The sequence below is a fragment of the Agelaius phoeniceus genome, chromosome 7 (assembly GCF_051311805.1).
Source record: "Agelaius phoeniceus isolate bAgePho1 chromosome 7, bAgePho1.hap1, whole genome shotgun sequence".
NCBI lineage: Eukaryota > Metazoa > Chordata > Aves > Passeriformes > Icteridae > Agelaius > Agelaius phoeniceus.
Window position 1 is genome coordinate 17136967 of NC_135271.1, and position 21584 is coordinate 17158550.

A 21584-nucleotide genomic window follows, 5' to 3' on the forward strand; every position below is an offset into this window, starting at 1 on the left:
GGATGAAGACATGCACTTCCCAGCTTGAAAAACAAGAGGGAACAGCTGGACAAGCCACACATTTATAAAACACTTTCTGATTTTTCTTCAGGCCATTTATAAGAGGAACAGCTAGTGAAAACCTTTTAACTAACACAGCACAGGCTCAGCTCCTCACTCATGTGGAGGTGTAACGAGATGTACCCACACATGAGCACAAAGGTCTTAAAGACTCCACTACACAAAGTTGGGGCATAAAAAAAGCAATTGGGCATTCCCTGCCAGGAAGGTTTGCAATCTTAAAAAAAAAAATAAAAATCAAGCTATCCAGGTAAGCAGGAGCTGTAAAACACAGCTGTGCCCTTCTCTTCATAAAGGATATAGACAGATGGACATGTGACCTGCAGCAAAACCAAAGTGTTAAATTGCACCTACCTTCTAAAGTAACTAACCCCACATTTACCACATGATATACACAGGCAAACACTGAGAAGATGAAAGTAGAAATAAACTTGTACCCAAGTCCCCTTATAATAACACTCCCTGTTACACAGGCACGTTCAAGGCTGAAGTGATTTGACCAGTGTGACAGGAGAGGGCTCAAAAGAATGCTACAGGAAGCTAAGCTGGTTTAGAAGAACAGGGGATCTCTTGTCTGTGAAATTTAACATACAGTTATGTAATTCTTTTCATTTCAAGCCCATACCAATGCAACCATTGCAAGTAGACAAGACTTGTAATGAGACTGCTCTCACACACTGCAGTTTGCCATTCTTTATCATCCTTGGTTTCAGTTCTCAAAAGGATCTTCATTTATTCCTTTCTAATCTGAAAAACTGACCTATTTTGGCACTTACACTGATATAAATCAGGGCTGAACGCTAGCCAATGTTTAGCAGACAAATTCAATCTCATAGAAGAGGAAAGTGATCCAGGTGCCCACCAGCACCCAGATATGAACTAAAGTAACAGGACACCAGAATGCCCCTGATACTGAATGCAGTGAGCACAGGCTCAAATTGTACCACCAAAAGGCAAACACATTGCCTGACCATGGAAGATGCAGAAAGCAAAAGCAAGAATCCTACTCAAAGTGGTCCCAGTGAGCTTGACAGAGGGAAGCAAGGGAATGAAGAATACTCAGCCTCTGTCACCTCAGGAGACCCAATCTTGTAGCTCAAATTCAAGGGATATAGGTATCTTAGGCTGAAAGATGTTAGTGGGAGTGTGTATTCTATTTGTCATCTGTCAGAGGTGGGGCAGGTCTCTTCTGTTCATGGGGCAGTTTTCTTTATCTCTTCCACAGCCCATCCTCCCTCCAGGAGATCTCTTCTGTTCATGGCCACTGAGTGTCCCTGCATGGCTGATCAAATTCCATCATCCCACTGGGAGATGCTCCGCCCAGGGGAGGAGCCAAGCATTCCTACCTGGATACAATCTGATATTTGGAACACCACAGCAGCCTTTGCCCACTGCATTCCCAGAGGAGCAGCTTTCTTCTCCCCTGCATTCCCAGAGGAGCAGCTTTCTTCTCCCCTGCATTCCCAGAGGAGCAGCTTTCTTCTCCCCTGCATTCCCAGAGGAGCAGCTTTCTTCTCCCCTGCATTCCCAGAGGAGCAGCTTTCTTCTCCCCTGCATTCCCAGAGGAGCAGCTTTCTTCTCCCCTGCATTCCCAGAGGGACACCAGGCCCATCTCCAGCACCCCCGGACCTTCAGAGGAAAACTCCCCCTCGTGCAGGATCCCTGCTCCAGCAGAACCACAGCTGGCACTGCAGGAGGGCTGAGGCACCATGGGATGGCACTGTGCCACCACCCTGACACACAGGGGGTCAGGGCATGTTCTGACTCTGTCAATGGTTTGTTTTCTTTTTTGTACTATTGCATTTGTATTTTTATTTTCCTAATAAAAACTGTTATTCCTATTCCCATATCTTTGCCTGAGAGCCCCTTAAGTTCAAAATCATAACAATTCAGAGGGAGGAGGTTTATATTTTCCATTTCAAGGGAAGCTCCTCCCTTTCTTAGCAGACACCTGTCTTTTCAAACCAAGACAGTAGGTCAAGTCTTTCTATCTTTTGTTACCTTGGCTATTGCATATATCCGAGTGCTGGATGGCTCAGAGAGCTCCTTCTGGAGATCCACAGTGGCTGGCCAGGCTTTATTCATAGGCAGCTGTGAAACAAAGCCATCCACTGAGGGGTGGCACATCCTCAGGGCCTTTTGGAAGCTCTCCTCGAACGTGCGGCCGATAGCCATGACCTGAAAGGGAGAGCACATCCACATGAGCCACACTGAGCCAAGCCTGGCTGTGCCCTGAGCAACAGGGTGGGGAGAATTCCAGCCACAACCACAAGCACACACAGGCATGGCAGCCTTGGGACTCCTCCCTAGGATAGTCCTGTTGTCTGAGCCTTGGTAACCCCACTTCTAGATCTGACTCTGCTCATGGTATCAATGGGGAGTTCCAGACAAGTGACTGGTTGGTTTTTTGGTTTTGGTGGACTGCAGTTTTGGTTTCCATTTCCCTGTCTGTAACACACAGGAGAATCTGCTCTCCTCTGTAAACTGCTTTAAGGGAAGCGCTCTGGTAGAGAGAAACATTATGCAGCAGCATGGGTATAGTAATATAAAAGAATATTTCTGTTTAACAGCCTGTTAGAGATAGAAATTCACAGTGTGAATTTTTAAGTTCAGGAGAAACCTTCTCCTGCTTCCTTTAAATTACATTTAATAGTAACTCTCCCCTGTAAGGGTTCTCTTAAATGATTACTCCTCCTTGGCATAGCAGCACTGAAGGGGTTTCCCCCCTTCAGTCTTGACAACATATCTAATAAGAAAACAAGCTTTTCTGTCTAGAAATCTGCGAGGTAACAGAGTTCTTTCTCAAACTTTTACATTTTTATTTCCCAGTGCAGTGACACCTTAACAGCATAAAAGTCTTCTCAAACACAATGCTGAAAAATGTCAAAAGAAAAAATAACATCACTTTCTCTTTTCTCACAGCTCCAGGCCCACTGCCCAGCACAACAGAGCTCAGAAAAAGCCAGGCCAGACTGTTCAATTAATAAAAATGCAGTAGGTGCTGCAATCAGGCTTCAAGTTCAGGCCTGGGGAGATGACTGCTCCATACTAATAGAGACACAGGGGCAAGAAACTCTGTGCTTCAAAGACTCCATCTCCTACCCACAGGTCCTGCAGATTAACATTCTTGCTCAGTTCCTCCACCAGCTGCAAACTGCATCCCTTGGGCTTCTCCACCCCTGCTTCAGCTCACCTGCCCTGTTAGAGCACTGACTCTCCCTGTATTTCTGTCCTGCCTGGAAAAGGACACAGATTCAGGCTCTTCTGTGACAAATGAACACTGGAAAGATTCAACATCTCCTTCTGCAAATGTGTATGGCCAGGAAGTTCCACAGCAGGTGGTGCAACTGTATTTAGGAACTCCAGTTCTACAGAACAGCCCCAAAACCCCTAAGCAGAGAGGGTTAATATCATCTCACTGAAAACAAAAAACCCACCTCATTACCATTAAAAGCCAAACCTGCCAATGGAAGATCAAATTAATTTTTCCAGTTCTGATGAAGGCTTCTTGTTCAATGACAACAATGATATTAAGAACATATTGCATGTCAAAATAATTTAATAAAACAACTATTTGAAAAGACAACTGAAAAAAGACAATTATTTTTCTTTGGTAGCTGATATTTAATTAACTTATTAAGTGGGTAATTTAAATGATTTTGTCTCGTTCCCCCTTCTTAAAACATGGTCTGAAAATAGTGCTATTGTCCAGACATCTTAAAATCTGATGTAAGAGACTTCATCTCTAAAAGAAGGCAAAACTTGAGAGCAAGATGACAATTTGTGTTTGGATTTCAAGGCTGAGACCTAGCACACAGTTTTAACACAGAGAACAAATAATTCAGGAAGAACTGAAAGCTGTGGCTCATGGGCACCAATGAAAATCTTAACATACTACTACTCCTGAAATTGTTCTGTAATTAACCACCACTACAGAACCTCAAACTAAAAAAAATAACTCTCAGAGCCCTGGACTGAGTCTTAGGAATGAAGTCAACCCCAGGTGATCCATAGTGATCTCTTCCTTTAGGAGTCAAACCATACCGTGATATCCAACATCACACAGTCCTAACTAATTTCCATTAATTATAGTACTGGGTAAAAATAATTTGAGCTTAATATATATCCTCCAATTCATTAGGTCTTTGAAGATAAACACTCTGAGGGTTTCCAAGTAAGAGAAATGGCTTTCCCAAGTGGTGGAATGGGAGGGGAGAGCGTGGCACTTGCCTCTCCCACACTCTTCATGGAGCTCCCGATGCGGTTGGAAGTGTGCTGGAAACGGTCCAGGTCCCAGCGGGGTATCTTGGTCACAACGTAATCCAGGCTGGGCTCAAAGCAAGCAGAGGTTTTTCCTGTCACCACATTCTTGATTTCTGGCAAGGGAATGCCCAAGGCAATTTTGGCAGCAATGAATGCTAATGGATACCTGTCAGAGAGGAGAAGCAGAGAACAGTAGAGTGGAAAGAACTCTGTTTGCAAATCCCAGGAGTGGATCCAGTTAAACAGATGTGAGGTGCCCATCCCTCCTCAACACAAGGGAAGGCTCCCGTGCTCAAGCACAGCAGGACCCACCCAGCCTCCTACCTCAACACATTGCAGAGCTACCTCCCTAGATCTGGGACTTGCTTTTTTTATCCACCATGCCACCCCTTTCAGTAGCTGTCACATCCACTGTGAGCCCACTCTAACAGATGTTTAGCTGCAAGTCTGTCATCGAGAAAGAAAACAATCAAACGCCCACCGTCCAACAACACTGCTATCTCCAGCCTGCTATGGGTCTTAAATAACCATAAGAGTTGTTGAGAACTGCAAATTAGAGATTAATTTGTGCCTCTCAACAGCATCTGCAAAGTGCAATTAAGAAGCCAATTTTTAAACAGCCTGCTTTGACCATCCTTATCTTGATTAGTTTATGATTAGCCAACAAAACAAAGGCAGCTAGCAATGCCATTTGCATCAATCTGACAGACAGCTCATTAATAACTCTGCCCTCTGGGTCCCAGAGATGATTTGCAGCCAACATATGGATGCAGTGGATGTGCTTTGCAAGGATTAGGCTCCCACACACATGCCTCCTGGGAGCTTCCCCATTTGTAGTAACAGCATCAGCAGGCTGGAATGACCTGGAGGGCTCACTAACCCCACCCTCCATCTCCCAGCAGGACCAGTTCTCCAAGGGTCAAACATAATAGATGCTGACAAGAGCTGTTCTTAGAAGCTTCCCATGCTGAAATCTGCACCTTACTGACCTGACTGCTCCAGAGTTCTCTCTAACAGCCAACTTCAGTCTTCCTTGATGAAAACGTGGCTACAACTCCATGTTTTAACTACATGGAAGGCAGATGCTGCAGCTATTTTTCCTGGTAGCTGTCACCTACTTATTTAAATAATATATTGATCCAAATCCCTTCTTCTCTCTTTCTGTTCTGCTCCCCTCAGTTTTTCTGTTTATTTATTTGTTTGTTCTGGAACATTTTGGGTTTTTTTTAAATAATCTTACCCTGTTGCCTTGGAGGCCAAAGCTGAACTTCTGGAGAGTCTGGCATTTACTTCAATGATGTAGTACTCCAAGGAAGTTGGATGCAGAGCAAACTGGATGTTACATTCTCCCACAATGCCCAAATGTCGGACAACTTTGATGGCACGATCCCTCAGCATCTGAAACTCCTCATTATTGAGTGTCTGGCTTGGAGCCACCACAACAGAATCTCCTGTTTGTCACAAGGTAGCAGAGAAGGAAAATGAGAAGAAATTGTGGCCACACAAGTCACTGTCTCTACCAACCCACTACCAGTAACGACATTACCAGAGATTATCACTTGTGCATGCACAGCTGATGAAAAGCACAGCTAGTCAGAAGCCCAGAGCTGGAGACAGGCTAGGGAATCTTATGCAAAACACAATCACAGGTGTAGGTTTAATCTGTTTCAAATCTTATCTGGCTGTATTCAGGACCTGAGCAGTATTTTTCTAGCCCACTTGATCAATCCCAAAGCTCTGTCAATAACACCAGGCAGAACAATACTGCATATAAAAAGTCACTGAGCCAAGCCTACCTGTGTGGACTCCCATAGCATCAATGTTTTCCATGTTGCAGACAGCAATACAGTTATCAGCAGCATCTCTCACAACTTCATACTCTATCTCCTTCCAGCCAACAACTGACTTTTCCACCAGAATTTGGTTAGTCATTGCAAATGCCTGGGAATAGGTTAGGGAAAATAAACACCAAAAAAACCACACAACACTTCCCCAAAAGCCTGCACCAAACCCCTTATTAGACTATATTGCACATTTAAGACTTCTCTCCAGACATCCCAGACCAAATGAAAGATGAAAATAAGTTCATAACATTGAGAACAAGCACTTTCTATTTCTCTCTTTCTTAAAAATTGCTTTACTGTTATTTGAAAGGCACATTTGAAAATATGTATGTGATACAATGGGGAAAAAAGGGCTGGGCGTGTGTACCTGCAACAGTATATAAATAACAAATAGGAATATAAGAATATTTAAGGCTTCAATCATGCAACAGACACACTTTTATGTGGGCAGCCCCAAGGACTTCAATAGGAGAGCACTGCAAAAAGCAAAATGACTGAGTGATGGGAGTGTAGGTGCCAGCAAACAGTATGTAATTAATAGCATTAATAATGCTGCTTGTCATTGGCATACTAACCAGAGGCAAGGGTCATGATTTATTCTTGAACTAATCTTGAAAGTATTCCTCAAGCACATGAGGCAAAAATGAAAAATACAGTTTGTTGGTAAATGAGCATAATCTAGTGAATACATGGCTTTAATATTAGCAGATAGAAAACATTAATCAATACTTGCTTAAAACCCTAGAAAGTGATGGGCACATTATCAATCCATCCTTTAGCAAAGCTTCTTGTTATAATGCTGCCCATGAATTGGCTCTTCAGCCTGCTCCCATCTGTCCTTAACTCAAGCTGTTACTTAAACCCTGCCCTTAGCTCAGTTGCCAAATTCACACATAAAAAAAGAAAAAAAGGTTATTGGAATGGCACTTCACACTGGCTTAACCAGACACTGACCTGGTGGGGATGTAGCAGGAGCACCCAACCACTGCTGCAAACCAGCCCTGGATGCTCCTGTATCCTTCTCCCACTCAATGAGCAGACTCAGGAGACACAACCTCAAGGCCCAGGTTAGCTGAACTAGCTGTGCTATCAAACACCCAGTGCTCAGTTATCTGAGTTATAAACAGTTCATTCCAGTGCCTGAAAGTCCAGTTCACTGAATTACTACAAATCATAACTGCTAGGCTGGAAATGAGCATCCAAATTTGAGTTAATTCAACAAGACCCAAATTGCTTTTCACTGTAAATTTTGAAATATCAATACTGAACTGGGAGGTGGTGTAAACTCTGAGGGACAGGAGGCCTTGCAGAGAGATCCAGATCAATTTTAGCATTAAGCCATGATTAATGGGATGACATTTAACAAGTAGAAATGCCAGACTTCAAACTTAGAATGAAGCACTACCTGGCAGAAGTAGTAACTGGGAACAGCCCTGCAGGCAGGAACCCGAGGGTGCTGGTAGGCAGCAGGCTTACTTTAAAAAAAATAAAATAAACAACCACAATGTGGTGATCAAAATCAGGTTTTCCTGCTGAAAAAGGTTTTGATATAAATCTGTCAGACAGCTGCACTCCCAGTGTTTATGGGTGAATTTCTGCTTCCTCTAAACACAGGCCATGAGTGAGCCTGAGGAAGTGACATGTGCCAGCCTCACCATGGATCTGCAAGGTGGAATTCCTGCCCTTCCTGCCTCCCCCACAAGTGCCAGTCCTGCCCCCTGAGCCCCCCAGAGCTGACCCTACCCAAGCAGTGTTTGTTCAGCACTGAGCACACCAGACCCAGGATCTGTTTGCATGACAGCAGAGGTGGGGAACACAAAGAAGTCATTTGCATGTACAGCTCTTAGTGACACCTGCAGTATTTCTTTCTAGAGATCAGTGAAAGATTAAGAGGCTCAGCAAACCAGGGAAAGACAAACCCAAGAATTCTGGAGACCCTTAGAGATAGTTTTAATTCATGAAATTCTGCATTTTTGACAAGGAAAAAAAGCTTTTGATTTGTTTTCCCCAATTATCTGTTAACTTTTCACAGCAATGTTTAAACAATCCCGGATTGTCTAGAGAAAAAGACCTGTCTTCCTAGCCAGAGACAGCTGGTAGTTGTCAAATTATGAAGTGTCATCCTGCTAAATGAGCTTTTGACCTAGGAGAATTACCATCTTTTGACAAAAAGAAGAAGCCCAAGCCTTCCAGCCTTCTGTCCCTAAGACCACATTATCACTCAGCATTTCAAATGTTTCCACTTCCTTGACACAGTTCATAATAATTTACTCTTGGAAGTAGGTGAATATAGACCAAGGTATTTCCTTTAAGACCAAAACTGCTGAAAAACTTGCTCAAATTATGTCTTGTCTTGAATTTAAAAGATCTGTCATTGAGCTATTTTCATTACCTGTCAGCAGGAATGATGAAAAGAGGGCAGTTCCTACAGGGCAACATTTTACAGATAAGATGAAATGTAAGGTATGTACGATCCCAGTGTCTATGACATTAGAATAATATTTAAGAAAATCAGATGTTCAGATATTCCTCAAATTTGCAGTTCCAGACATACCTTTGTACCAAGGTCCAGCAAACTTTCCTTATCAGGACAAATTCCAGATCCCAGCCCACCAAGGGCATAGGCAGAACGTATCATGACAGGGTAGCAAATCTTTTCAGCTGCCTTCAGAGCATCTTCAACCTTACAGGAGAGGGGAATGCATTTCAGAAAGAGATAGCAATTCAGATAAATAAAGCCTTCAACTCTGGTTACAAGGTTAACTGGAAATCCCATCAGTAAGACACTAAACTGTCTGAAGATAAAATTAAAATAATAGAAGTTCACTTTATAATATTCCCTTTTTCTGCCAAATAGCAGAAAACTGGAACATGGAGGTGATTTCTGCCCTTAGCTGTATGTGGACTTCCTTGCTGACCTGCATGGACAATGTCCTTACATGATCTGTCTACAGAGACTCCAGCATGAAATAACCCCTCCTAAAGACATCCCAGTTTAAAACCTGTTTGGTTTCCTCCAAACTTGAACAGACCTTTCCACCAAACTGAATTTTATGTTTTCATACTCCCATCCTCAAGAAAGATTTCAATCATGCTGATTTTGAGGATGTCCAATCCTAATTCTAAATGTCTTGTATATGATTTAAGAAAAGTACCCCTGACATGCCACATACTTTTGTGCTGCAGCACAGGAGTCACCCCAATATAATTTACTTTTCTTGCCAATTGGTAAATTAGGTTAGGTTTTTGCAGTGCTTAACTGCATTTTCACTCATTTTAAATCATGGTGACCCAGCATTAATCACCAAGGAGTGCTGTACACACTCCAGCATCCACAGTTGCATTCAGCTTTCACTCTACAAAACCATAAATATTTTTACTAAGTCAAATGGGCAGCAATAATAGCAATCACATCTTCAAATTTATCTGATTTACCGATTCCACTGCAAGGCTGGGAGCAATCTTTTCATTTAGCTCAGTTAGTTTGTCAGAAAAAAGCTTTCTATCCTCTGTAGCCATGATGGATTCTACTGAGGTACCAAGGACCTTCACACCATACTGCTGCAGTACCCCTTGCTTGAAGAGTTCCACTCCTGCAGAGGAAACCAAGACACAGCTCTGAGGATTGAGAGTAAAGGAAGAATCATAGAATTAAAGGAGGACAGAATGGTTTGGGTTGGAAGGAACCATAAAGTTCATCTCATTCCACCCCCTGCCATGGGCAGGGACAGCTTCCACTACCCCAGGTTGCTCCAGGCCCCATCCAGCCTGGCTTTGGACACTTCCTGGGATCCAAGGGCAGCCACAGCTTCCATGGGCACCCTGTGCCAGGGCCTCACCACCCTCACTGAGAAGAATTTAGAAAATTTAGAACAAAGATAGTACTCAAAAGATATCTGATTAGCTGACAGCTTGTCTGGCCTCATCCACAAGTAATTTTATTATTTTTGTCAGAACTCATAACCATAAATTTTCCATCCTCAAATCCATGAAACCTGGGATAATACTACAGTTACCAGTTAGCCACCACCTGCAACACAGAGCAAAGCAGCACAGATGAATATTGGAGCAAGAAGTTATATGAAGGTAACATTTCCTTTTGATCTCTGCCTCAAGGTGGTCAAAACATCCCAAATCCAACTATGATTACTAAGATTCAAGATGAAAAGCAGGACATATGAGTCAATTACCAAACCCAGCAATTAAACGTTAAGTTCACAGTTTAGGAATGACTGACACCCCCATGGTTGGAATCTCTGCCTCTGTGCCTCAGTAGCCTGGCCAATGTGTGAGGTTTGGATGCCTGCAGAAATAAAATCTGCAGAACATGTGGTAGAGTCATAGAATCATCCAGGTTGGAAAAGACCTCTAAGATCAACAAGTCCAATGTTAACCTAGCAGCACTATGTACACCATTAAATCATGTCCCCAAGTGCCACAACCATACATCTTTTGAGCACTTCCAGACTGATTCAATGCCTGACCATCCTTTCAGTGAAGAAATTTCTCCATATATCCAAACTAAACCTCCCCTGGTGCAACTGGAGGTCATTTCCTCTGGTCCTGTCCCTTATTACTGTACTTGTTATGTGGTAAAAACCATGATTTAGCCTTCATGGAGTGCCAAGGCACCTGTACCACACTCACCACAGTTGAGAGCAGTCTGGCCACCCATGCCCAGGATTAATCCATCAGGATGCTCTGCCTTGATGACCTCAATGACAAACTGAGGAGTGATGGGGAGGAAGTAGACAGCATCAGCCTGCTTTAAGCCAGTCTCATTGGTCTGCACTGAAGCAATATTGGGATTCATGAGGACAATTTTCACATTTTCTTCCTGAAAAATTAAAATCTGTGTTAAAAATAAGCACATGTGGGGAAAAAAGTTAACAGCAGCAGCAGCACCAGCAAGAAGAGATGGGATTCATCAACAAGCAGTTTACCAACAGCAGAATTTTAAAAATTATGTATTGTCCTATAAGAGACTTCTGGTCTGAAGGCTGAGCCAATGCCAATTCTTTACTTTTGTGCCTGTGAATCTTGAGGGAATGGAGATTCCCACGACTCAGAAATTTGATTGAAACTGTTTAACACATTTAGGAGTTATATAGGAGAGACAGCTACAAACTGCAGCATACTCACTCATGTCTGTCTGCCTTTGGATTAAAGGTCAGATTAAAGGTGACAAAGCAAAAAATTTAATCAAAAGTTAATCTTTTCTTGCCAAGCAGTAGGTCTTTGAAGTTCTCAGATTTTTGTACCAACTAGTAATAGTAACAAAACCACATTTTTTTGATTTTCCATAGAAATACCTTATTGTCCTGGTATTATCAGTTTAAAAATCTCATCCCACAGCTTTTTGTATTCGATACTGTACATATTAAAAGACAAACTCTGCCTTTCTATGCAAGATGACAGCCAAAATTTTACACTGCTCTCTGTCACAGATGAGAAACTGAGATAGAGTAATAATAGATAATGAAGTTTATCTGTTTCCTGCTCTAACAGTCTTGCTACTCTTTAGCTACAGACAGAAATGCACTAAGTTTGCTCATTAATAGAAAATTCTGAGTCAGAGCTGGGCAGATCAATCCCCTTCATTCTTGAAATATCAGCACCTAATGAGGAAACCAAGTTTTGCTAAAGATGAGTGTGGCCAAGCTTAAAAAACCCCACATCAACCACATGCAGTAGACCTGCAGATAGAGAAAATTGTTCTATTGCTTTGTTGCAAAGATAGACTGTAAAGTGCAAAGGGTGCGGCCTCATTTTTACAGGAGCTCATTCTAATCTCCATCAACTTCATGTAAGGCTGAAAAACTACAAACATAATTTTCAAAAAATGCTAGTTATAGATGAAAATTACAAATCAAAATGTAATTCTGAATATATACATGGAAGTTGTTAAAAGGTTAAAAAACTGCAATTCCCATTGAAAAGAGGAAGAGTAACAATATTTTAAAAATATTATAAAGACACAAACTGGAAAAAATGCTATGGAAGTGTTGCTAGGATCAGTAGACAAAGTGCTATTTTCCCTCAGCTCACAATAGGCATGAAAATGCCACAGGATTTTTCTGTGTTTGTTTAAAATTTGTGATTGTTTGTCTCACTGCTTTGGGGGAACAAAAATATAACTCACCTGGAGCAGCAGGATTCTCACTCAGAGCTCTCAGGGTTCGGGTGTTGGATAACATTTCCTCTCCTTTCTTTGAAAACTTAAAATACTGCCTTAAAGACTGGCTGTAAATTTCTGCTGGCTTTTTTTCCCTGTCACAAGTTGGATTTTTTTTTCACTGAAGCACACTTTCCTTGGAAATGTGTGGAACAGGGGAGGAAAAGAACATATAAAATCTGTATGGAAAATATTTTGGATTTAGACAAATGATCCTTAACTGCGTAGTTTTCATGGTGATGGTGAGGGAAAAGATCAAAATATTCTTCTCTAATAAATGTATTCAGAAATTCATGGCTACAGTTCTGTTGAAACAAATGGGAAAAGTTTATCACTTTTCAACAAGCTGGACTATCTGCACATCCCTTATCTGGGACAAGGTATCTTAAAGATCAACTAGCAGTGATGATGAAGAGAATTAATGAGAGAATTAATGTGAGAATTAATGTCTCTCCCTGTGCTGAGAGAAAAATTTCATTGATAGCACATCATTCTGGCCCAATTGCTTGGGATGTTGGATTTTAATCCACATGCTGTTTCCTCTTGCAACCCTTTCCTTCAACTTCTGCCTTTTTTAGTTTTTTGTAAACATACAGAACTCTGTGTCACGGCCACCCACTCTGATGGAGACATTTGTTACAACTCAATTAAAAGCAATGGATTATTGACACTCCAGGAGGGCTCCATTTCTCTTTTTGTGTAATATCCACCTGTATTCAGCTGAGTTGGGATAATCCCCACAGAAAGTTTTCCAGAAGATTTTCCAGGTGACCACAAGCCAGTCTGTTGTCCACAGATGCTTCCAGGCCTTGCTCTTCAGGGGAAGTTCTTGCCTTTGATGAATATTTTTTCAGATACACATTTACTGACTGTGGAAGTCCCATCTCCTCAAGACTTTTTAGTCTTTAAAAGAAGCACCCATTTAACTGTCCAGGACTGAATATCAGTATCAGCACCTTCTTATAATGAATGAGCATCCAAGAGCCAAGCCAGAGCAGCAGCACACAGCAGAATGAATCAGAACATCACCACTGAGAATCAGTGCTGATTCATAACAAAAAAAATCAAACAAAATGAAGTCTAAGGGAAAAGAAATTTCATCCTGTTAATTGGATGTTCTCTCCCAGCCATGTTCTGCAGCTTTCCCTGGCAGGACTAACCAGCCACTCCTCTCTCCCATGCAGCCCTGAATGCCTCTGCCAGAGGCAAGGTCAGGAAGGGCGAGCTCTGCCTCTGGATCAGCCCACAGATCACAGCAGCTCTTGGGTGGCCATGTGAAGGGAAAGTCAAGCTGGGGACATTTATCACTAAAAAAACTACTTTCTTCCACAACCCCAACTGAGTTTAAAGGCCAAAGAGGGAAAAAAAAAACCCAAACAAAAAAACCCACCAAAAATAAATTTAAAAAAACCCAAAAAAACGCAAAAAACAAACCAAACATTAAAATAAAGGAGATATCTCTTTTCCAAATGGGTCATATTGACACTCCCCAACTCTGGGATCCTCCACTCCTGGCCTGTAATTGTCTCTTGACAATGTGGTCAGTTTGAACCAGTAGCCAGCAATAGCAATACAGTACACAAACAACACACATGCAATACAAGAGGTGTTGCAACATGGGGATAAACCAGGGCAGCCCAGATTATATTTAATATTCCTAAAACTGATTTTTTTGTTCCTTCACTCCAGGGCCAGCACAGGAATAGAATGTTTGTGGCATCAGGACAGCCTCAGAACTGCTCACAACCATCACATCTCATCTGAAGGCAGCTGCTACTTCTGCTGTGACTCAGTCAGGGCTCCCTCTTCCCTCTTCACATGAGGTTAGACATGATCTTGGGACCCAGGTAACTCTTACATTACCAGTAATAACCCCATCACAGGACATGAATTGCTTATTGCTTATTTTTCCTATAGTCATTTATCCTCACTAGCTTCAGATCCACAATTGGAGGAATCAGCTTGGCTGTGAGAAGGGAAAGATGAGGTTATAAACATACAGAACTCTGTGTATTTTCACAGTATTTCCTCACCTTCAAGGCTTTCACAGCCTGTGATCCAGAGTAATCAAATTCCCCTGCCTGGCCAATTGACAGACCCCCGGATCCTAGAATGAGAACTTTGGAGACCTGCAAGTGGCAAATGGCATGAAAACAATCAGTCCCAGTGTGGTGGATGTTGACATGAACAGACACTGTGCAGCACTGAACAGTCTTAAATTACAGAACATACATTTTCAAAAGAAAAGAAGTTGCTTTCAAAATCACCCCAGTTTTACTTTTTGGAGTATTTCTACTGGAATTCTCCCATAAATCTCTATTTGGAGAAACATGTGATTCATGGATAGAGCATACAATAAACATTTTACTTGTATCATGTGCTTATAGACAACAATGCCTCACTTTGGCTACCCACAAAATCCTGCTGCCTCTAAGACAGCAAAAACTGTACGAAATTCAGCTCACGTTAGGAATTTCAGACTTATTTGCTAAGCAACCAAGCACCAACATTATACTGCTGGCATGAAATCTCATGGCCAGATTATCCCAGGGCACCTGATTATACTGCTATGAGAGCACCTCTCTCAGAAGAACTGCAAAGAAAATACATGAAACATCAGAACTTAAAACTCTTTCAAAGAAAAGAGAGTTAATAACACAAGAGAGGCCAGATGACTGTGAGATAAGCAGCTGTCAGGACTTTTATAAGAGAAGCCTCCTTTGACTTCCATGTGCTATTTCATTCAGTTCAGTAGGAATTAACTTGCTCCCAGGCTCACTGACAGGCATGAAAATATCTGTACACTGACCTCCACTCTAGAAGCTGTCACTCCAGCCTTGGGGAGGACCGAGGGAATGGTGGTGCCTTTCCCTCTCTTAACCAGGGAAATAAATGAATCAAATAGGAACTAGGAAAAACAAACACATGTATTTACTGTCAAAGCTGAACTCAATATATACCAAGCAAAGAAGGAAAAAAAACAGGCCATTTGTGAATTCATGCAATCAGCTCTGCTCTGCTGCCTTCAGCAGGCAGATTTACACCATCTCAGAGAGGAAATCATTATTTGAAATTTATATAACAACTTTGACATATCTGACAAAGCTGCATTCAAGAAAGTGAGGTCATAATCAGGAAGAAAACACACATCAATCATGTCTGTGTGCTCTGCTTCTCTGTGGCTGCCAGTGCAAGGAGTGAACGTGCACCAAAAGCTAAAACACAGAGGAGCACACACTGAACTAGCTCAGGGAACCAAAAGCTAAAACAGAGGAGCACACCCTGAACTAGCTCAGGGAACCATCTGGAAGGGTGCCTACCACAGAGCAGAGATAGCTAAACATCAGTTGTGCAGAATCAGTGTTGTCCTTCCAGAGGAGGTGCCAGAAAAGGGCTCTCCAAGCAGGCAGGGCAGGCAGCAGGGCTCTCAGTGGGATCAGCCACTTAGAGCAGTGGGACTGGCTTCCCACTCACCCCACACCTGCCAGGTTTCTGCCACACAGCCCTGAGGCTGCCTGACTGCTGGGAATTACCTGTGGAAGGAGTATGGATGGGTCCTGCAAGCCTGTCAGGACAGGCTCTATCTCATCAAACCATCCCAGCAGTGGGAGAGCACAGACTTGGAGAAGACACACAGCTGAGTTTTGGAGTTCTCTGATATACACTAGTCAATCAGATTGCTATAAAAGTTCCTGATATCAAGAGATTTACTTGCAGATTTAATCAACATCATCAAATTAAGATTAACATAAGCATTTCTAGGTATTCTTCCATCTTTGTCTCTCAGGAAATGCTAAATAGTTTATTTATGTTCAGACATGCTTCCTCTGCCTTCCACATCCCCTGATGCTGCTTAGTCATATTCTGTGACTATGCAACCAGTTGTTACAAAATTTGTGTGAAGTCACAGATGGGGGATTAAAATTTCATTTCACTTAGGAGAACCAGAGTGAGGAAGTATGAATCCATTTACATAACTCTACAGTAATTATAAAATTTGAAAGTGGAACTAAAGTATATTAGAAAGTTAATGATTTTATTACAAAGCATCTGGCTAGTATTTTTTTACATTTAAGATAAAATCCTATTCCTTTTGCAGTCTCTTTTGCAAGAGATTTTAGCCTGATCCTGCAAAGGCTTAAACACTTTAGTAACTCCCAACACAGATAATCCCAGCAGGACTCAATACATACACATGATATGAATGGAATCACTGATCCAAAGCACTAAGAAGTCAATAGAGCTCTTGCTGCTGATTGTAATTAGCTCCAGATCAAGCTAAGCAGACACAAGCCCATGCATGACTGGGATGCTGACACTTCCAGACCCAAGATTTAGGGCCACCACCAACTGGTACAGCAGCTGATAAACATCTGCACTCACAAGGCCATCAGAAAGCAAGCCCAGATCATCCCCATACATTACCTCTGTGTCCCTGGGCCCAGGATTTGCATCTGGATAGAACTGCACTGTGAAAATCGATCTGCTCTCATGCATAATTCCCTGCAGGAATAAAAGGGACTCTCTTAGACACCTCCTGACAAGCAAGTGAACAGAAAGCCACACCTTATCTCTGCAAGCACTGAAGGCCAAAGGACTGATGTGTTTCTAGGGGCTGTCAAATTGACACCCATTTCATTCCCAGCCTCCTGCTCTGCTGTTAACCCTGCAGGGCCTGTGCAAGGCTCAGCTGTCCATGGACTGGGAGGCACAGTGGAGATGGAGCTTTCACTGCAACACCAAACACTGATAGGCTGTAAGCATCTGACAGAGCAGCTACACAAGGCTCCCTGCACACACAGGGCAGAGAAGAAAAACATACCTGGCAAGAAAAGATCACCTGGGACAATGAATGGTTTAACCATGCCAAGCTGATTGGTTCTGTCATTGAAAAAATTTTGGTCACACTCCTGATTTCCATAATTAATTTTAAATGCTGACACGGGGTTGGGCAGAGTGATGAAGAGGACCACTGTTGTGGACAAACAACAGCTATGAAGGACCTAAACTGAGTTTAGAGACTGTGTTTGTAGTTTCAGCTGGAGCCAGGAAAAAATGATTTCTCATTTGAGTGGCCTGATAGCATCAAGAAGCAAGATCCACTGGGAAAGCATCCCATAGGTGTCACTGCTCATGAGCCCCAATTCCAGATAGGGGTAGAGAACTTCCTCATGAGGAAATTCAGGGAAAAGCAGCCCTGATCCAACCTGCTTCCCTTAGAAATGGACAAAGGAGCCCAAACAGTCTCACATAGAGCCACAGTGCCATCCAGAGCTTCAGGCTGGGATGCCAGGATAGGACAGGGATGAGAGCTGAGCTACTGACCACAACATTATGCCATGAGTTTCTGCTCGCAGAGTAAAGAATTCCATCAGTCTGTCACATTTTCCCTAAATGCTCATGTTCCTTGTATTTACATATAAATGTATGAAAAAACTTTTTTTTAATGTAAAAATGTAAAAAATATATTTTAAAACTTCTAAAAGTCTTCACTCCATGCCTTGTCAGTATTTGGAAACTTGTGCTGGCCCTGTCCAGCTGTGATAGGTCAGGTCAGACCCAAAAAATGCTTTTTTTTCCAAGCTGAGGAATGCAACAGACTCCACATGACAGAGTATCCCAGCCCTGACCCTGTTTTTGCATGCTAAACCAACACAGTCCTCGTCCCTCCCCATCTATGAAGGTTTAGGAGACTGTTGCTGCTTTGGGGCTCACAGAAATGGTTTTTTAGCTCACATGAAAGAACATCATTCTACTAGATCCATAAGATTCCTGTCCAACCCTATCACCTTTGTCTCCAAATTCCAGCTAAGGCAAACATGAAAGGCCTGGGAAGGAATGGGTTTAGTTTGTCAAGACAGTGAAAATAAACTCATTTCAAAAATTGAGTTGAACAGCTGTAAATTTTTTGCATCAATGTTTTGTTTGGTAAAATTTGTCTATGTTTAGATACCTTTCTGTGTTTAGATATCCTTCTGTAAGGATAAAGAAAACACCAAATGACAAACCAAACCTATTCTAAAATCATCAGATGGGTAGCTCAGTACAGCACTGTTCAATCTGCCAGACTTGATAGTGAGCATTCAACTCTCAAAACAAGAGAGAGAGCAGTTTCCCTCATGGAAATATGCCTTTTGAAAATACCTTCTTCTCATTGATTTCCCGATAACTAACAAGAAGCTACAAACTTGCACAACACTGGGCATCACGGAAAAGATTTGATGTGGGCAATGAGAAACCTGAGATCTCAAACATGGATGTTACTTGACATTGGACTTTTATCTCAGATCATGTAAGCTATTCTCTAGGGGCAGCCCCTCTTCCTCATGACTTCAGTAACTGGAATTATATTTACAATAACAGACCAAATCAGATAACAATGATATCCCTTTTCTGTGCTGGGCAGCACAGAAACAACACAACAAACTGGTGACAGGGGCTTGCACATCTGTGGCACAAACCCTAAGAGAATGGTTGTCAACTGTCATTTTCTGGAAAAATCCCTTCACCAGGATTTCTTCTCCTGGGAAGCTGAGAAGCCTCAGAGAAAAAGGACAACAGTATTATCTCATTTGCTTCTCCTGTGTTTTACTGCTTTGGAATGTGGTTGGAGATTGTTTATCCAACATGTGAATTGTTCTTACTTTATGACCAATCACAGTCAGACTGTGTCAGGACTCTGGAGAGAGTCACAGGTTTTTCATTAGTATCTAGTTAAGCCTTCTGTCTGTATTCTTTCTCTATTTTTAGTATAGTTTTAATATAGTATAGTTTTAGTATATTACATATATTCTTTAATATAATATCATAAAATAATAAATTACCCTTCTAAGAACATGGAGTCAGATTCATCTTTCCTCACCACAACAGGGGACCCCAAAAATACCACAAATGGTAGCTAAGTGAGCACCACCAGCAGTGGGGAAATCATGGAAATGAATAAGGCTTCTGTTCAGGGAAATTCTAAAGTCAGTGCAGTGGGGCTGGTACAGTGGGGTACCCATCTTACCCTGGCTGTAAAGCAGGGCTCCAAGTAAAGCAGATGATCAAATCAACAAATTTAGCCTTGATATTGTGAGAGCAGGCTCACAGGAGGTGAGATAATCTGTGCAGAGCTCACCTCATTGGTGTTGTCATTGGCATTCACAAAGAGAGGCTTCCAGCCAGGAGGGAGGGAGGAGCCATCAATGGCATAGCTGTGGTTCTGAGCAGTGATCACAGCCTGGCCACTCACTGCATTCAGGACAGGCTGGTTCTGGCCTCTGCAAGAAAAAGGGATCAGAGGACACAAGTGCCAAATGTGTTCAAGTGCCACAATTAGGAGGAGCTGGTAACTGTGGGACTATACATAACAGTTCAATAGTAGCAGTAAAATATTGGCAGCCAATCTCAAAATTATAAATCCTAGGAGAAACTGTGATATTCTTCCACTTGATAGGGATAGATTACAGCAAATACTTTCAAAAACACTCAAAAAAGCAAAGCATCACATGGCAGTTGTCCTGGATTGAAAGACAATGTGTGTAATCTATTTGCCATCTGTCAGAGGTGGGGCAGGTCTCTTGTGTTCATGGGGCAGTTTTCTTTATCTCTTCCACAACCAATCCTCCCTCCAGGAGATCTCTTCTCTTCATGGCCACTGAGTGTCCCTGCATGGCTGATCAAATTCCATCATCCCATGGGGAGATGCTCTGCCCAGGGGAGGAGCCAAGCATTCCTACCTGGATACAATCTGACCCTGAGAACACCACAGCAGCCTTTGCCCACTGCATTCCCAGAGGAGCAGCTTTCTTCTCCCCTGCATTCCCAGAGGAACAGCTTTCTTCTCCCCTGCATTCCCAGAGGGACACCAGGCCCATCTACACCACCCTGGAGCTTCAGAGGAAAACTCCCCCCTTGTGCAGGATCCCTGCTCCAGCAGAACCACAGCTGGCACTGCAGCATGGAATGGGACTGTGCCACCACCCTGACCCACAGGGTGTCAGCTCCTGTTCTGACTCTGGCAGTGTTGTTTTGTCTTACTGCATTTGTATTTTTATTTTTCCTAGTAAAGAGCTGTTATTCCTATTCCCATATCTTTGCCTGAGAGCCTCTTAATTTCAAAAATTATAATAATTCAGAGGGAGGGGGTTTACCTTTTCCATTTCAGGGGAGGTTCCTGCCTTTCTTAGCAGACACCTGTCTTTTCAAACCAAGACAGCAGTTTAAATGAAAGGCAAGGAGAATGGCTGGGAGGAAGGAGCAATGTTACTGAGATGCCAGCTGCTCCTAAGGCAGCTCAGCAGCAGAGCACTGCTGTTCCATAGCCCTTTCCAGTGCTGAGCTGCTCTGTCTGGCAAAAAGAGCTGCCTCACCTGTTGGCCATCTGCATCTTGTAGGAGGAAGCTCCAGCTGCTATTCCAGTGATTAAATGCCCCATACTAATTCCAAACAGGGGCTCCGGGCGATTGCTCTCCAGGACCTAAAATGAAAAGGTTTTCAACAGATATTGGAGTGTCTCTGTCCAGCAATTCCAGCATAAACCATGCCAGTTCCCTCACAGACTTGGGAAAAAGGTCAATGTCAGAGTGGCAGCCGCCTATGAAGGAAAGTTTCCTCCTTTCCTCTGGTTCAGAGAGAAGCCTCAGAGCACAGCTTGGTGTCAGACTACTCACAGAGAATAAGCAATGACACTGCATTACAGACATTTAGTGACATTATTCCAAGTGGGAGCTCTGAAATCAGTGCTGTTCTTTCCTAAGGTCACAGAGGACCTGAAAGAGCCCAGGGTACTTCAAGGCACTGGTATGGTAATTGTGGTCACCATGTTTGCCATGTATTGTTCACCAAGGTCTATAAAGCCTTGTAGTAACTATTGGGCTGGAGGCAAATCCCACCAGACCAAGATGAGGAATATTCCAGGCAGCTGAAATGGCTGAGCAACATTTGGCCCTGTAACAGGTTAATACAACCAACTTCTATTTCAAGCACTTGAAAAAAAGGCAAATTAAAAAGTATAATCTGCCTATAGGCATTGCACTGTACCTTTCTGACATTCTGAATCACTTCCTGGGCCTTCATAGGATCCCCTGGACCTCCAGAAATTATGAGTCCATCATAATCCATGCCAGTGAAATCATGGTCCCATGGAACCAAATGCACTTCTGCACCTCGCTAAAAAACACCAAACAAAATACAAGTAAGGGAGTCAGAAATTAAGGGAAGAGAGAAACAAATTTTTGTAAGGAGGTTCTTCCTATGCT

The 21584-nt window shown here is 42.6% G+C and overlaps 1 protein-coding gene across 1 annotated transcript in view; it reads right to left on the minus strand.

The window, feature by feature from the left end:
• The window catches only part of CPS1 (carbamoyl-phosphate synthase 1), a 91844-nt gene that overhangs the window by 50740 nt on the left and 19520 nt on the right, over window positions 1–21584 (minus strand). The window contains exons 8-20 of the mRNA XM_054636161.2: window positions 21367–21495; window positions 20697–20803; window positions 19463–19604; window positions 16768–16845; window positions 15152–15250; window positions 14376–14471; window positions 10815–11004; window positions 9603–9760; window positions 8722–8850; window positions 6120–6264; window positions 5564–5774; window positions 4291–4489; window positions 2062–2238 (exon numbers count right to left, since the gene is read on the minus strand). Of these exons, the coding sequence (XP_054492136.2) occupies window positions 2062–2238; window positions 4291–4489; window positions 5564–5774; window positions 6120–6264; window positions 8722–8850; window positions 9603–9760; window positions 10815–11004; window positions 14376–14471; window positions 15152–15250; window positions 16768–16845; window positions 19463–19604; window positions 20697–20803; window positions 21367–21495 (1860 nt within the window). The remainder of the gene's footprint in view (window positions 1–2061; window positions 2239–4290; window positions 4490–5563; window positions 5775–6119; window positions 6265–8721; window positions 8851–9602; window positions 9761–10814; window positions 11005–14375; window positions 14472–15151; window positions 15251–16767; window positions 16846–19462; window positions 19605–20696; window positions 20804–21366; window positions 21496–21584) is intronic.